The sequence below is a fragment of the Anolis sagrei genome, chromosome 3 (assembly GCF_037176765.1).
Source record: "Anolis sagrei isolate rAnoSag1 chromosome 3, rAnoSag1.mat, whole genome shotgun sequence".
NCBI classification, from domain to species: domain Eukaryota; kingdom Metazoa; phylum Chordata; class Lepidosauria; order Squamata; family Dactyloidae; genus Anolis; species Anolis sagrei.
Window position 1 is genome coordinate 80,930,439 of NC_090023.1, and position 16,733 is coordinate 80,947,171.

Consider the following 16,733-nt stretch of genomic DNA (forward strand, 5'->3'; position numbering starts at 1 on the left):
TTTACAGAATGGTCTATACAAAAAGAAAAAAGAAAACCTTTCTTTTTAATTTTGTCATCATCATCATAGGCTATCACTTGTGGTCAGGTATGATTGCCTTCCAAGAGTAGAGTCTTGGTGATGGATCTGTAAGTGATTGTGGAAAGCTATTCTGGATCTGCATTTTTTTGTTTTGTTTTTGCAGTGTGGACATTTCCAGATGGAAGGTGGTCCCAACAAGGGTTTGCTTGATGAATCTTCCTCACGGCATGTTTTTCCCTTTTGCTCTCTGTTCGTGCCTCATCAAAATCCACAGCACTGTTGATAACTGCTGACCTCCAGTTAAAACACTTGAAGGCCAGGGCTTTCTAGTTCTTTTTGTCTATTCCACATTGTCTATTCCACATTTTTAAGGTTCGCTTTAAGCCTGTCTTTAAATCTCTTTTGTTGTCCACCGACATTCCGTTTCCCATTCTTGAGCTGAGAGTAGAGCAATTGCTTTGGAAAACAGTGATTGGGCAATCAGACAACGCGGCAAGTTCAGTGAAGTTGATAGTAGAGAATAATTGGGGGTGGACTATAGTTTGAAAAAAATCCTATGCAAATGGCACATATTTGTAATGCAAAAAACCATGAAAGAACAGTACAATATTCAAAATGAAGAATAATTTTAGCCAACATAAATCTTCCAGTATTTTAATGGAAAGTGTGGGTCTGCTTTTGCCTGCTGAGATAGTCCAGTTAATTAGGACTGTTGTTGTTGTGTACCTTCAAGTCATTTCAGACCTAGGGTAATCATAAGTCTAAAGTTTAGGGTGGGAGTCAGATAAATGACTGTGCAGGGGCACATCTGTTTCATGGGCCTTAGTTGGGACCACTGGACTAAGCTGTTGTCATTCTTCCACTCTACTCAGAAAATGGGATGGTTCCTTTTTGATAGGAGTTCATATTGTAAAATAGTTTTTATCAAAAAAGGAACCATCTCCTTCTCTAAGTAGAGTAGTGAAATGACTTTTTGAATGCTTGGGTAGGAAAATGGTGGTGGTGGAAGCCAGGTATGTATATGTTTTCCTCTCTCTATGGAATAAACCTTAATTTATCCACAAGTCATATCAAAATGGATAATTTTGACATCAAAACTTGCTCTTAATTTACACATGAGGTTGACTTACACAGAAGTGTGTAGAGTACTATGCCTTGAGGAGATAAATGGCTCTATGCTTTAAAAAAAGTGATTTAATTGCTGAGTTTACTTTGTTTTAATTACTTAGTTGTTTTTCCTTTTTACTTGTTTCTCTTTTTCTTTTTCAAGTATTTTGTTGAGAATTATTTGAAACTTGACCAAATGTCCCTGTCATCTTTGCAGCCTAGTGTTTACTTTGTTTTTCATGGCGATGTGTTGGAATATGCTTAAACAATATTTTTCATGAGCAAGATTTCTATCTTTTGTGACAGAGGGTAAACCCCCTTTTCTCTGACACCACCCCTTCTCACAGCCTTGGCATATGGAGCAGCCAGCTTTTTCCCACTTACAATATTTCAAGAATGATGCTGCTTCAGCAGCTTCTTGATACAGCATCATTCCAGCTGGGCTTCTGCTGGGAAATAAAAACAAGATACCATCAAACTGCCTGAGCAACCCTACTATCACTTGAAGTTGCAGAAATGTTATTGTATGACAATAAAGGAGAAGGAATAAAGAAGCTTACCACCTGTAGCCTTAGCAGTAACATACTACTATCTTTCCGATCTTCAAGAACTATTTCCACCAGTTCCCATCCAACACAATAAATATACATGCCTGAGCAAAATACTGGTTTACTTTGTTGTTGTTTTTTGTCTGCTGTGGTTAATATCGTTTTTTGATTGTTATCTAAAATTACTGAACAAGATGTTTCTCTTCATTGTGAGTGGTTTTTTATGCCACTATTATATACCCCACTAGAGAATTCAGAAAGAGCTTTATATAATATAATAATGAGCATATATGGTTCTAATCTTGGGGACTAGTGGTTTCTATGAATGTAGGAGAGTTTCAGTTCAAACTTAAATAAATTGCCCTAGTGCTGAAACTAATTTGAAGATGGGAGTCAGCATCATCTTCAGAATCTAGTTTAAACCCCAGAGTGGATTCACTTTCCTATCAGCATGGAAACTGACAGTCACCATTGGATCTAAAATGAATAAATGAAATGATCCTGCAGAAATGCTGTTTTATTTCTTTTAAGGAAATTTTAAAAAACTCATATTTGTTCTTTCCCCTTTTCTCCCCCCCCCCCCCCCCCCAGTGGTTCTTCAAGTGTGCAGCCTCGTCCTTTACCCAATCAAGTTCATCGAAACTGTCAACTTGAGAATATACCATGAGTTCAACTGGGGCTATGGCCTCGCCTGGGGTGCAACTATATTTTCATTTGGGGGTGCCATACTTTACTGCTTGAACCCCAAGAACTATGAAGACTACTATTGAAGGAAGCTACTTTTTAAAAAAAAACAAAAGGAAATGAATAACACAAAGATAGTTATGTCTTTTCTAACTTGGTGTTTTTAGAACTTTTGTAGAGTGTCAGTCTGCTATATTGATTTACCAACTTTTACCTTTTGGCTACAACTACTGCAAGTAGCTTTTTAACATCCTGTTAAATGAATAACAAAAATCATACTTACTGATCAGTCCATAGGCAACTTTGTAAGCTGCTGATACACTATCTTTGATAAGGGAAGATCAGCACCATTGATGGATGCAGATGGCCTCAGCCTTCATGAGAAAATTAGATGGAATGAAACATAGGCTACCTGCATTGGCTGTAGCCTTCAAAGGAGTTGCTGGGACAAGAATCATGTGGAAGCTTGTTTATATTGCATATGATTCCAATATTCTAGAGAGTCATCAGTCTCTGCCTCCATGTTGTATTGGCTCCCTGGGATTCTTGTTGAAATAAACCTCTAAGCAGCCCAGATGCAGAGAAGAGTGAAGATAAATAATTAATATGTACACTCAGCAATTTCCTGGCAAGAGAAGCTTGTATGTTTGGCACTCTACATTTTCCAGCCATTGGTGGTATATCAGGAAGTCAGAATGTGGAACATATTCTTCTAATTATGTGGTTGGACATTATGTCTCAGATGTAACCGAGTATTGAAAATAACATGAAGAATCACACTGAATCTGTTGACTCCTTCAAAAGAATAAAGAGTGAGAGACATGCATGCGCTGCATTTTCCAGAGCATATTTTGATTTCAAAACACTGTGGCAAATGTTTCATAAGCAACATTCCCACTATTTTTATAGAAGATGTTTATTGGTTATTACTATAAAGATAAAAGTATTGTGAGCTAATCCTATATTAGCTATAGTAAATAAGAATCTAAACTTTCACAAGTCTTCTCTGGGTATTGAGTTGGCTTGAAATATTTTGGAGAACCCCTTCCTATAATATATTGCATCTCATATTGCTTGATCTAAACCCTGGTGTGCCATCTGTAAAAATTTAGATAAGAATGAATTGTGGTTTTATTCCTGAAAAGCTAAAGAGCATGGCACTGAATGCATTTGGATATTATGCCAAATTATTATGGTGGGAAGAGCCATAGTGAGCCTCATGCTTTCAGTGTCTCGCCCACCTCCTTTTAATCTGGAACAGCTGTAAGGTACAGATGAGAAATTTTCAGTTCTAGTCTCTCTCTCTCTCCCTCCCTCCCTCTCTCCCTCCCTCCCTCTCTTCCTCCCTCTCTCTCTTCCTCCCTCTCTCTCCCTCCCCCCCCCCCCCCCTCTCTTTTAAACCAAACTTTAAAAACTGTAGTTAATCTTAAACATTGTTGGAAACAAGACAACAGCGAATTGTGGAGCTGGTTGATTTCAAGAAATTATAGTCAATTTTAACCAGTTTGAATCCTAGATGTAATACAAAAGTGTACTTTATCAAAAAATTGAAGCGGAAGTTCATTGTAGCTACAATGCAGAAAGCATGCAAACTGTAGGTTCACAGAGGCTGGAAAAAACCACAATTTATCATGATGCCAAACACAGCCATTATTTCATTTTGATGCAGATGAATATAAAAAAAATGTAAGAACGTATTTGTATAATTTTTTAAATGGAAGCATTCCTAGATATTAATATATTAAGAAGACTTAAAAGAAATACAGCTGTAATTTCTAAATTGTAGCTGCCCACCTGAGAAGTTTTTGTGAATTTATGGAGTGACATGATTGTCCATGTGTCCGTGGTTCAAAGCAATACTGATAATGAAAAAAAAGTAATTAAAGCCTCAGTGGAAGTAAGAACTACAACAATAAATAATAGTTTCTGTGTCATAGATAAGACATTGTTTTGGGGGTTGGGAGTTGTGGCCATTTGAAAAATTCCTGTTTAATTTAGATTAGATTTTTTTAAAAATAATAATAATAATAATAATTAAACCAGTGTATCCTTTCTATGAGGTGACTAGCAGGGAACTAATTCTGAAAATTATACATTGTTATCATGGTATATAAAAATGATAATGCTTTCTCCTTTTAGCATGATGGATTCACTAACACTTAGTTGAATTTTTTATTTATTACATCTTGAAATTGTGCAAAAGCTATGTGAAGTCTTTTAAACTATATTTTAAATTGATATATAAAACTTAGGGTTTATGTTTGTTTATATCATTTTGTTGGGTATTTTCAATTTATTCTGAAAAAATTGTATAGTATATACTGTTCTAATATACAAATATAGAAACAGTTATTTTTGCTACATGGAAATTAAAATTGTATCCTCCAAGAGCATAATATTCAAAATGATAAAACTGCTGCTCAGTATTGTTGCTCTACATTTATATTTCTTAAAACAGAAACCTCGAAAGTATAAGTATTTAATTAACATAGATCACACAGACATAGAGAAACAGTGTTCTGCAGAATATCAAACAATATAGTAACAGTTATACATATTTATACATTACTAGAAACCAAGGTATTTTTTAACCTTAGAATCAGGTTTCTGATCTTTTACAATTTTCTAGATACAAATACTTCCAATGCATCCAAAGTTGGGTGCTGGGTGTGAATACGGGGTAGTAGTAACTACCTACATATTCAGTGTAACTGTGGAAGTATAAGATCTCTACAGATTTTTCATGCTATCCCTACTTCTTTTTTTCTCCCCAGCCTAAGGATACTATCCATGTTGATATATGCTGGGAGCCTCTGCCAAGGCAAAACAAATTTCATTCACTTCAATGCCATTTTATTTCTTTAAAAATGGCTAAGAAACACATGGCATTGCCAAAGGTGAAAGACAGGCACATGTTTGTTGCTCACCTCTGCTCTGTGTTCATTCAAAAAAGAAACAGACAATGTGAAGAATTAGGGGGAAATGTTCAACTTGTTCCAGTGGTATCTAAGCAGGCCTGTAGCCCCGGGGGTGGGGGGTGGGGGTAAGGGGTTCAACCCCCCCCCCCGAAATTTTTCAGGTTAAAAAAAAACACGTGGTTTACTCATGAATTTTAACTGGTTAACCAAATCCCCATGCTAAGTCTATGAGATGCAAAAAATTAGGAGTCCCTCCAGAACTGCAAGCACTATCTCAAGCAAATATTGACAATTTATTCACACTGTCATTACTTACAGCAATAGCTGATGTAGCAAAGCAACCATTAGGGGTGGGGGGGGTGGTGGTGTTGAATGCTCTCATTAAGGAGGCCAGACTTGGTGGAGGTGGTTGACAGGGGCGGAGCTGCAAGCTATTGAAGGCTGCCCTGTCCCCTGCTGTGCTCTTTGCTTCAGCGTGAGCTAGGAGGCAGGTTTCAACCCCCCCCCCCTGAAATTTTCAACACCCCCCCCCCAAATTTTTCTGGCTATGGCCCTGTACCTAAGGATATTTAAGACTGTAGTTTACTGGTGACTGCAGGCCACACAAACCAAACTATTTTCAATTGGGTGCGACAAGTAAAGAGGCAATTACACTGATCAACACATATTTTGGTGCCTTAAATGTTAGCCCTGTTTCTGGGTTTATTTGACCTGCTGATTCCAAAACTGGCACATTTATCCTATCAGCTCTAGGTTTTGAGATACAGAACATATGCCATCTACTGGTTGTCATCTGCTCACCCATAGAAAATCATGATAACCATATCTAAGAAATTAGAGCTGATGTGGTCTATCCAATGCAATTTTTAAAATCAGCACTGCAAATAAGCCCAGGAATAGGCCTAAAATCCAAGACACCAATTGTTGTTCTTTGGGCTGTGTTATTATAAAAATATGACATGGGGTTCTGGCACTGCAGGAATGTAAAGCCCTTTCTCTGATATGCAGGGATGTCACTACAAAGTTTGAAATTTGAACCAATGTTAAGAGCAGTCATGACTAAAGGTGCCAACAATTATGCCACACACTTCATTCCAAAGTAAATGGTATTGTCTTTTTATTGTGCACAGTTGTATGCATTTAAGGTAACAGTGAGAATGCCTCGGTATGAAGGAAGGCCCAGGTTCCACCTTGAGCAGCAGTTAATAGTGTTTGGGGAAAAAACTGAGGAAGTTTCTTACATAGCAGATAATACTGGACTAGATAAACCAGTAGCACCTCTCAAATGCCATGTCACCGATCTCTTGTTTAGTGACAAGGAAACAAGCAACAAGGCAAACATAATGCCAACTCTGTGGCATAACTTCCTCCATTTTTCCCCAAATACTATTCATTCACATGCTCTTTCTAGATGTGTGACAGAGATTGCTGTTTGTGCATTTCCCCCTTCATTGACAGGTTATCTGCCTTAGCTTTTCAGTATTACAAATTCTATTGGAAGAAAATAGAAATGATAGCTGCTGAATTTGTATCACTAATTATACCAAGAGGGGAATATGGTTAGAAGATGAAGCTGACCTTGCAATTTAGGGACAGGTTTCTTGGACCACAGCCAAGATTAATCATTAATTCTTTTTAGTGCCCCCCCCCCCCCCCCAGTAAAGCCAGTGGCACACAATTCCCCAACTTCAAAATGATTGCCTTTTAGTAAGGTCCTAATCAGTCATGCTGGATTTAGTGGAATTTCCTGAAGTCAGTACATTTTAGATTGCAACCTTTATCTTTCCATATTTCACATCATGAAACCAAAGCAGAACTAGATTGTTGATTTCAGCATATGAGGGACTATAATAGGCCCAACGAAATATTTCCAAATATAAACTAGATAGAGTTTGAGTGATTACTCCAGTTCTGACAGCTGGAAACAGTCCTTTTAGCAGCATCATATTTTTATTTTTTTACAAGGTTACTGGTTTATACTTAGTAGATAATGTTTGAAGAGACAGTACCACTATGTGGGATTCATACTGCAGTTACAACAATTCAATACAACAGTTATAATATTAGCTTCAAGTGATTGGAGTGGCATGAATCTTGTCTCGTTCTTTACTAGTACCTTCTCTTACACAGTGAGATGGTAACAATAAGTCCGATTTATTCTGTAATTTTTTTCATATAAGGAATTTGTAGAATCAGTGTGGTATTATGTGGGATAAGTCTCACCATAGGAAGAAACCTGAATCAAATTGGGTGGCCTTCAGAAGCACTATGAGATGTCAATTCAGGATTGAATTTGTCCCATCCCTTAGTGTGTGGATTGAGACCACAATATGGAATTAAGTCAGGCTACATCTTTATTAAATTAATTGAAAATGCAGTGACCACAGAAAGTTTAATCCCAAATAAGTGTGGGCTGCTAACAAATTGGAGACTATGAATTAATAACTCAATGATTTCCAAAGCACTTGGACTGGTTTTACAAAGTTTATAGCAAGGAGTGCAGTTTTGTTAGTATACCATTAGATATTGTTTGGTGTGTGAAGGATGTTCCTGCTACTTCCTTAGAAATTACTGTCAACAAGGTAGAAAAGTTTCCTTTCTGAACTGTGGTTTTGAATCATTTGCTTTGGAAACTAGTGTGGTGTCAGTCCCCACTGTCCAATTTGTAAGGGGATTTAAACTTTTCATGTTTGGCACAACCTTAGGTGATGCAATAAGGATGTGGCCTGATTTAATTCCATACTATTGTATTGGGTCTTCATGCCAAGCTTTGCATAAACAAGGAAGATGCAATGGACATACCAAGCAAGGGCCTTACCCCTACCCCAAACTACAAGAGCTAGTCTTGTGATAGCTGTCCCTTTTGAAATATTTACTCATCTGATGAATGAGGCACAACAGCTCCTAGCATAATGCTGAGAGCAAGCTTATATGTATTGACACATAAACATTATGATGACAAAATCTTGCCCAGTCCATTTTTGTCATATAAATACAGATTTTAATGCCTCGTTTATACATTATTTTTAACCTAAGTAATTCAATCAAAAATAGGATTTCAGCACTAAATTACAAGTAGGTGCAATGCAAAGCAGAAATACCTCTTTCTCTTTGAAAAAATAAACACTTAAGTTTTTTGCTGTATGGGTGAAATATCACATTTTAATGTGTAAATGTTATCATTGTATTCAAGTGTTAGCACTTCAGTTGTATGTGACTTTATATCACTAGCAGGATGAATTCTTACACAACACACATATTGTTTTACCTTGCAAATGTGTGTGTGCATGCACATGCATACACCGACACATGCACACGCAGAACCAAGTTGCAACCAGGGCTAGATATTTGTATTTTTAAAGCTTAAATTATGCCGTCCGGTGCTGGCAAGTGTGTAGCACCCCTTTGGATTTCTTGCACAACTACGTTTAGCTTTTGTAAGCTTAACATGTAAATTTTAAAGACATAAATAAATATAGAGAGATCTATGTGTTTGAAATATAAGTGAGATATAGATATATATATAAATAATTACATAAATAAATATATGGATTAGCATGTAGACTGTATATTATTGAACATGCAATGAAATGACTGATAAGTGAAGTTTAATCTTATGGCTAGCAATGTAATTTATTCAGACTGTATTTTTGTACAGAACAGTGCACACTAACCTATTGCCTCTCTGTGTCCTCTATAATGCCTAAAACTGTGCCTAGAGATTTCATTTCTGTCTCTTGACAATGAGTAATGAAGGGTTTTCCATGATGCTGTCGATGGGATTGGTTTCTTTTCTGTTTTTTTAATTTTCCCTAAATATATGCTACATTTTATTACATGGTTCATCAAACTGTTGTCCACCTTAGTCATGGTAAGTGATGTAAATGTATTCTTTTTAAGAAAAAGAAGCAAAATTAGTGGAGTGTTTTCCCTCTTCAGTTCAGTTTTATTACCATTTCACAACTTTCATAGCTGACATAAAGTTGTATGTTGAAAAATAATAAAAATAGTAATTAAAAATCCTGTTATTTGACTGTAAGTTACATGTTGCCTTATGTATTCACTTAAATACCATCAGTACATGCAGTGTAACTCCATGTGGATGGTGGAAATTATGTCAACCCAAGGGCAATTTCTACCTTTTTTCTTCAGGAATACTTGAACTTTTTTGTGTTCCTTGACCATATAATGTTACAAATGCATGAGTTTGTCTTTAACATTGTCATTCTGCTGCTGAGAGGACTAAGTAACAACATTCCCTGCCTTATGAAAATTTCCATGCAAGCATTCATCATATGCGCAAGGTCAGGTTAATAGTGTGTTCTAGCTCCTGTTTACTACAATAATTTCAAAGTATGAAAGATGTGAAATTAAAACACTACATCTGTTTTGTCTCTTGGGGGGGGGGGGTGGTTCTGCACAGGCATGCTATCTCAAAATGATTCTGCATCAGCCCTGGGATAGCTTTTACCAGCAGCCCCTAGGCTGCTGCAAAGGTAAGAAGAAGTCCTCAATGGGTGCGGCTGGACAGCCATGTTTACCATGCCCCTCCTTAACATAGCAGCAGCCTCTGTGTGCAACATAGCTGGTGGTTGTCGCTTGTCACCTGAAGTGATGAACAAAGCAACCCTGGAGGAAAGGAAGAAGGCATAACCACCTCCTTCCCCCAAGCCAACATTACTGCAGGTCTTGAGCAATGGCCACATGACATGCAAATACAAAGGCTACTACTATGATAAGAACAAGAGGAGGACAGTAAATGCCCCCTCCCATTGCCAGCTGCGATAGTTAGGTCTCAGAACCATTCCAACTGTTTACATGAGCCATAGTTTGCTCTGGAATTTCTAGGAAAATTGAACTACATTGCTTGTGTTAATGTGGTTCATGGCCAGATTAACCTGAATCAGCTTCATTCATCACACAGCTGCCACAGAGCTGATTTGTCCCTTCCCCTTGGGATAAAGGGTTCATCTAGATATGCCCTTGGTCACTCATTAGCCTTCAACACTGACAGATGAAAGACAGTCTTAAAATGGACAAATAATTCACAAGCCCTATTTTGGAATCATTTAAAGTGCTCCAATACTGCATTGCAGAAGCTTTCAGAGATTTTAAATTTGCTTGTATGTAATGAACTTACTATTGAAAGAAAAAATGAGATAAGAATGAGGCTCTGCAAACTGACATACAAAGACATTTGAGTCTTGTGGATTCACATGGTGCATCAGTATTCACACAGAACTTGACCTGCAACATTTCATCATTTTTTAGGAAAAAAATGCAATGTATTCCCCCTCGAATAAATAATAAACAAAAGTCCAAACATTTTTTGTCTTTGTATTTTATGGGGACACAATGAAGCAGAAATTGAGTGTTCCTTTGATCAAGAAGCTGGTACTTTTTAGAGGAAATTCCCTGCCTTGATATTCTGGGATATAGGGCTGTGTGGAAGGGTCCTAAGATTCAAGCGCTGACAACTATGAAAGTAACACAGCTTATTCTCCTTGTCAGATGAGAAACAGTACAAAATACTAAGGTTAACTAAAGCTGTGCCCAGAGACTGTCCTATCTGTGGTTCCCAAAGTATAGCTTCTCTGGTTGTTAATTACCTACCAATCATCTGGAACACTTATGGTTCACACATTTTTGCTATCAGCCTAGCATATTAATTGTACAATCCAAGCTGGGGAACAAAGGCTAAACTGTTCAGCAGGGAAGGGCGAAGTGTGGCTGTTTCAAGCCAAAACTAATAAAAAGCAGAAAAATGGTGCTTTTGTTCAATAAGGGCCATGCAGCTGACCTTAACTCTGCTAAGCATACTTTGTGACTCACAACCATTTGCTAGTCAGAGACAGAACTTTAAAAAAAAGAACTTATAAAAGCAATATTTTCCCTAACTGAGATTAGATTTTCAAAAAACATGAATGCCTGTTTTCATGTATCTGAAAACTGCTTGAAATAATGATAGGTTAAGAAACAAGGAATGTTAAACAAAGTTGGGACAAAGTTTGCTTTTTTATATGTAAGCATAACAGATTTTTTAAAAGCAATCTGATATTAAGTTTCTTTAAATGGCAATTGCAACCAGAGTTTGGACAAAGGAATCCAATAGATTTTGAACTGAAATAATAATAATAATAATAATAATAATAATAATAATAATAATAATAATAATAATAATGTATAGAACTGAGAAAATTGGTTCAACTCTGTCTTTTATGTACACAAGCATGTGCACGCTCAAGAAAACAGGGAGAACCAGCATGCAAAGCTGCTTTCATGTATACTTTGCCTGAAATTTAGTCAGGCTTCATTTCCAAAGAAGATACCAGTCTAAAAAAATTATCCAATCAAAAATTAAGTAGCAAAATAAATAAAAATCTGCTATTGTTACTTCTGAGGATTAATTCTTAGACCCAAAGTAAAGAATTTCCTGAAGCAATCATGGTTCTGATTCAGACTGGTGATGAATCCCTCAAAGTAGTTTTCTGGTGAATAGTACTGCTTTCCAAATTACCATAACTTGTGTCCCAACTAAATCTATTGTAGCCCAGATGTAATTCTGACCTGCCTGCCAGGCACATTATTTTTCTTAAAGAGACACAATACAGGCCTCTCCTTCTGCCAGAGCAGCTGAAACGCTGAACTTGTTGAATTGCATACACTAAAGAACAGAGCTGGCATTTGTATTTTACAATAAAATAGCAACACATTACACCACATTTGTCTTTCATTTTTTCCAAAGATTTCCACACTCAGTTTTTTCTCATTTAGAGGATAAATCGGAATCTCATTGCTTCCATTAGATGGGATCTGGTGTGGCCATTCTACTGATGGAGCTTTTTCTCCTGGAGAAGGGCTTTGAGGCCCCTTCTACACAACAATGTAATGCAGATTATCAAATCAGGTAATCCACGCTATCTGCTTTGAACTAGAGTATGTGAGTCTACACTGCTACATAATCCAGTTCAAAGCAGATAATCTGGATTTCATAAGGGTAGTGTAGACCAGGCCTAATTCTTCTTTCCCCTGAAGCCCCTTGTGCACCTCTGAAACTGGCTCCAGAGAAAGTGTAATCAATGAAACAGGTTTTTAGATGGTGCAAAGGGCAATGGAGCAGAAGGAAGGTGAAGACTGTCCTCATCAAAGTACAGTATGCATGACTCCCTAATCCATAGATAATACATCCCTGGACTTACTTTATGTATTTATGTGTTTGTTTGTTTGTTTGTTTAGGGCATTTCTCACCTCTGAAGATGGACTCAGGATGATTTACATCAGGCAGTTATTAAATACCAAAAATAAAATAAAATAATAGCAAGCCCTATAGAAATGTAGAGCATCTTAGAGTTGTGCTGGAGGGCCTGAAAATGCCTTTTATTTATCTCTGGCAGACAGAGATAAATAAAAGTACAGAAACAAGTTCAAATACAGGGACCATTCTCTAACATACACTCTATTATGATATTAGAGTGGATTTTGGTCTCTTGATTTTAAATATTAATCCCGTAACTCCTTTGCTGGTATATATGCACTGGATGAAGATGATTTCTCATTATATTTTAGCAGAATTTTTAAAGCTGTATTTTTGCAGAGAGTAAATGAAGAAAGGTTGCATGGCTATGATGGCCATAAGACAAAACAAATAATATCCCAATCCATTTTGTGATGGTGGTATCCTTAGGCCCCTTTCACACTACCCCTATACCCCAGGATCTTATCCTAGATTATCTTCTTATCCCAAATTATCTGGCAATGGAGACTCATATAATCCAGTTTAAAGCAGATAATCTGGGATCAGATCTTTTTTTGTGAAAGATTTGCTTCAAGTTAGCCACATCTTGTCTCTGTTCCTGTTTCAGGAATGGAGACAAGATTATCTGGTAGTATAGACTCATATAATCCAGTTCAAAGAAGATAATGTGGATTATCTGATTTGATAATTTGGATTTTATATGGCAGTGTAGAAGGAGCCACATATAATCCAGTTCAAAACAAATAATCTGTTATCAGATCCTGGGATATAGGGCAGTGTAGATCCAGTTTAAACTCTCCTATTCTCATTCACAGGCAACCTTGTCAAAACTCTGCATTTTGCCTGCAACAAGTTGTTTGGATGTCTGGTTTATCTCTTGCTCTTCCTTATTCCAGGAAGATTTTTCTCCAGCAGGAAACACTCACTGGAAAGCCACTAAAAGCTTATTTTGCTGAGTGAGTTACAGAGCTCAGCTACAGACATGGAGCTGCCATGATACTCCAACTAGAAGTCTCAACCACCACTTTTGAGGGGGATTTTTTTCTTTAGCACTTGGACATTTAGAAAAATGCTCTACAACTATTTTTCATAAGAGTGGATGAGGAAGTTTTCAGATTACTTCCAGTTCTATGGGCTATTTTTAATTTTGTAGAAGAGAATGTTAAAGACCCACTTCCATGTGAACTAATGCTTCTGTTCAGAAAAGTGATGGCTTAAATAGTCGTAATTTTTTCTTTGGTGTTTCAGCATTACTGTGTTGCAATGCAAAGAAGGAAAAAAGAGTGAAGTAAAAAAATGATTTGCAATTTAGAATAAAATTATTCAAAAATTTAACTGCCACTAAAATACCCAGCTTTCTGGTATGGCAATAGAGTATACATAGGCCACCCTGAGTCCCCTTTGTAGGGAGAAGGGCGGAGTAGAAATGAAATGAAATGAATAAATACATTGTTTAGAGGCAGAAAGAAAACAGCAACAGGCTCCTGAAGATGAGCGAGGAAGAATATTATTTGCTTTAGAATTAAATAGTATAATGAGGTTCCAAAATATAAAGGCTGAAATTACATGGTTCCAAGATGGGTAGCAAGGAAATTAATTTGCACTTGACTGCTTATTATTTTGATGCTGGATCCCAGGCAGCCGGATGTGAAAAGCATTGAATCGAACACCTCATTATTATTTATTGGGCTGTTTGTATATACTTGAAGTAGACCAAAATGCTGTGCCTTTCTATACTTTGCTGGCTTCAAAGTATGCTCAGAGAATCTCAATATAAAGAATTTAGTTCAATGAAATATAAAGAATTTAGTTCAGATAAAGAAATTAATTAACATAAATATAACAATGCATAATGAATATGCATGCATTTACTTTTTCTAGGGCAGTGGTTCCCAACCTGTGGTCCGTGGACCTCCAGTGCTCCGCAGGAACAAAAAAATGGTCCGCATCACCATTACTACACCGTTGCAACAAGAGCAGCTGGTCTTGTGAAACTCTCTTGCAGTGCCGAGGCTTATTAATATGGTTCTCTGTGGGTGAGCAGATGGTGACTACTGGAAGACATATGTTCTGTATCAGAAACTAGAGCTGATATAGTCTATCTAATGCAATTTTCTGAAACAGGACCCCAAATAACCACACCAAATCTAAAGTTGACCAAAAACTGATTCACCACCCTTTTGGTACTAATGTTGGAGAGCAAAAAAAAAGGGGGGGGGGGTTGGGAACCACTGTTTTAGGGGCTTAGGGAATTTTTTTGCTACTTTTTTAAAGAGGGAGCTACTCCATTATAGACATAGAACATTTTAAAGTAATAGGGAGTCACTCTTTGTTTTAGAAAAAAGGCCACCAGGGCCATAAAAATTGTCCTTTGGTCACATATAACCCGCAAATGTTAGTTGATGGTGCAACTCATAGCTATCACTTTGCAGTTACAATTCATTATGTATTTCATTTCTTTGTCTACGGCAGACTCTACATATTAATTGGAAAAACACACATTTTCCCATATTGGGACATGCCACAGAGTGTTGCAATCAGTATTCCACAAATGCTTGAAAATACTTTTTTAAACAACCACAGAACATTACCCTCTATGTTACAAAGTTTTCAACCCTTTTAGAAACATAGTGGCCTTAAACCAGTTAATGTCCCCAACTGGATAGGTTTGTTGCATTCATGCAAATATGGTAAGCCAACACTTCTGTAAATGCTATTGACTCAATGGGTCTGCTCTAACCATTGGACTTAGGCGAATATACCCAATATTGTGGATGTGTGTATAGTATCTCCATTCACTGAAGTCCAAGTAGAGAAGGGAACCTGTATTCAAAAATGCAAGAAGATTTTTTCCTTTTTCTTTTCCTTTCCAGCCTTGCATTGATGCTGTGTTCATGAAGAAAGCTGAATTAACAGATTCAACTCCTCTTAATATTGTTGTCTGAAGCATGGAATAAATATGTTCCAATACCTTATGAATCACCTCTTTGAGAGAAGATGATCCTCTGGTTCTCCATATAAGTGATTTATGGTACCTACTGTGTTCATTTTAAATAAATGTTTAATGCTACCAACACAGCAAGAAATCTATGGGCTTGAGATCTGTATATACAGCTGTTACCTAGCTGGTAGTGCTGCTATTTCACCACAAAGGAACTTACAGCTGTATAAAAAGCCAGTTTTTGCTTGGAAAAATATTTAACTCTTTTCTCACCTTAAAAAAAAATTGCTCATTGTTTTTTAAAATAAAACCACTTTAGATTTTGAGCAATATTTCAGCATTTCCCCAAAAGGCGGAAATATATACTGCAATAACATTGAGTTCACTTGTGACATTATCCCATGGAGGGTTGGGGGGGGGGGGGTAGGGAAAAGCAGAGGAAAGGTTCCTGAAGAGTGGGGATCCATTTTCCGCTGCCAAGATCAATTTTCAGGGGTGGTCAACCATCCCAGGATGTTTCTCTGTCTTCTTCCAGCTTTCCTCCATTTCCTTCAATCAGGAGTTGGGGAACAGCTGACTCCTGAAAATGGAGTCTTCTTTCTGTCTTCATACACTAGCATGATGGATTCCCATGGCCAGCCACTCAATGTGCCTGTGAGCCATGGGATGACCTCCGTGGAACTCTGTTTTTCCTAGCGAATGAAGACAGTAAGATAATGGGGAAAAGTTAAGATGGGATAACATCCATAGATAAATAAATGCTTTGAATTATATGCGTTGAAGTTTGGAACAGATATTCTAAGTATAAATCATCATTTTAGGAATGCTTGTTCAATAACAGCAAGTGAAAGGAGTTCCTTCAAAGAAATGTCAACGCTTGTGCAATTATATTCATTCATCACAACAATTTAGCCATGCACAACAGCAGTGTCACATGGTGGTGTCTTACGTCAAAAGACAATCCATTCAACATTTACATATGAGCATTACGAAAATGTAGGAAAGGCTACTTCTTTGCATATACCTCTTCTGCTGGTTCAGGATGATAAGCTTTTGAATATACTATAGAGGGTTTTTTTTCTTTCCTAGAGATGCTGTATCACAATTGCAACCTTCATCTGTAAATCACAGCAGGCTGTCATAAATGGTGCATTGTTTAGTGACAAAATGGGATTCAGATTCTTACAAAGACCTTGACTTTCCTGTCTAGATTTGTTAGAAAAGTAACAAGAGGCAGTTCAGTTATTAGGGGAAATAGT

The 16,733-nt window shown here is 37.1% G+C and overlaps 1 protein-coding gene across 1 annotated transcript in view; it reads left to right on the forward strand.

Moving 5' to 3' along the window:
• The window catches only part of TMEM47 (transmembrane protein 47), a 49,848-nt gene extending 46,662 nt beyond the window's left edge, over nucleotides 1-3,186 (forward strand). Inside the window, exon 3 of the mRNA XM_060770148.2 lies at nucleotides 2,268-3,186. Within this exon, the coding sequence (XP_060626131.2) occupies nucleotides 2,268-2,446 (179 nt within the window). The 3' untranslated portion in view covers nucleotides 2,447-3,186. The remainder of the gene's footprint in view (nucleotides 1-2,267) is intronic.
• Nucleotides 3,187-16,733: the final 13,547 nt, after the last annotated feature.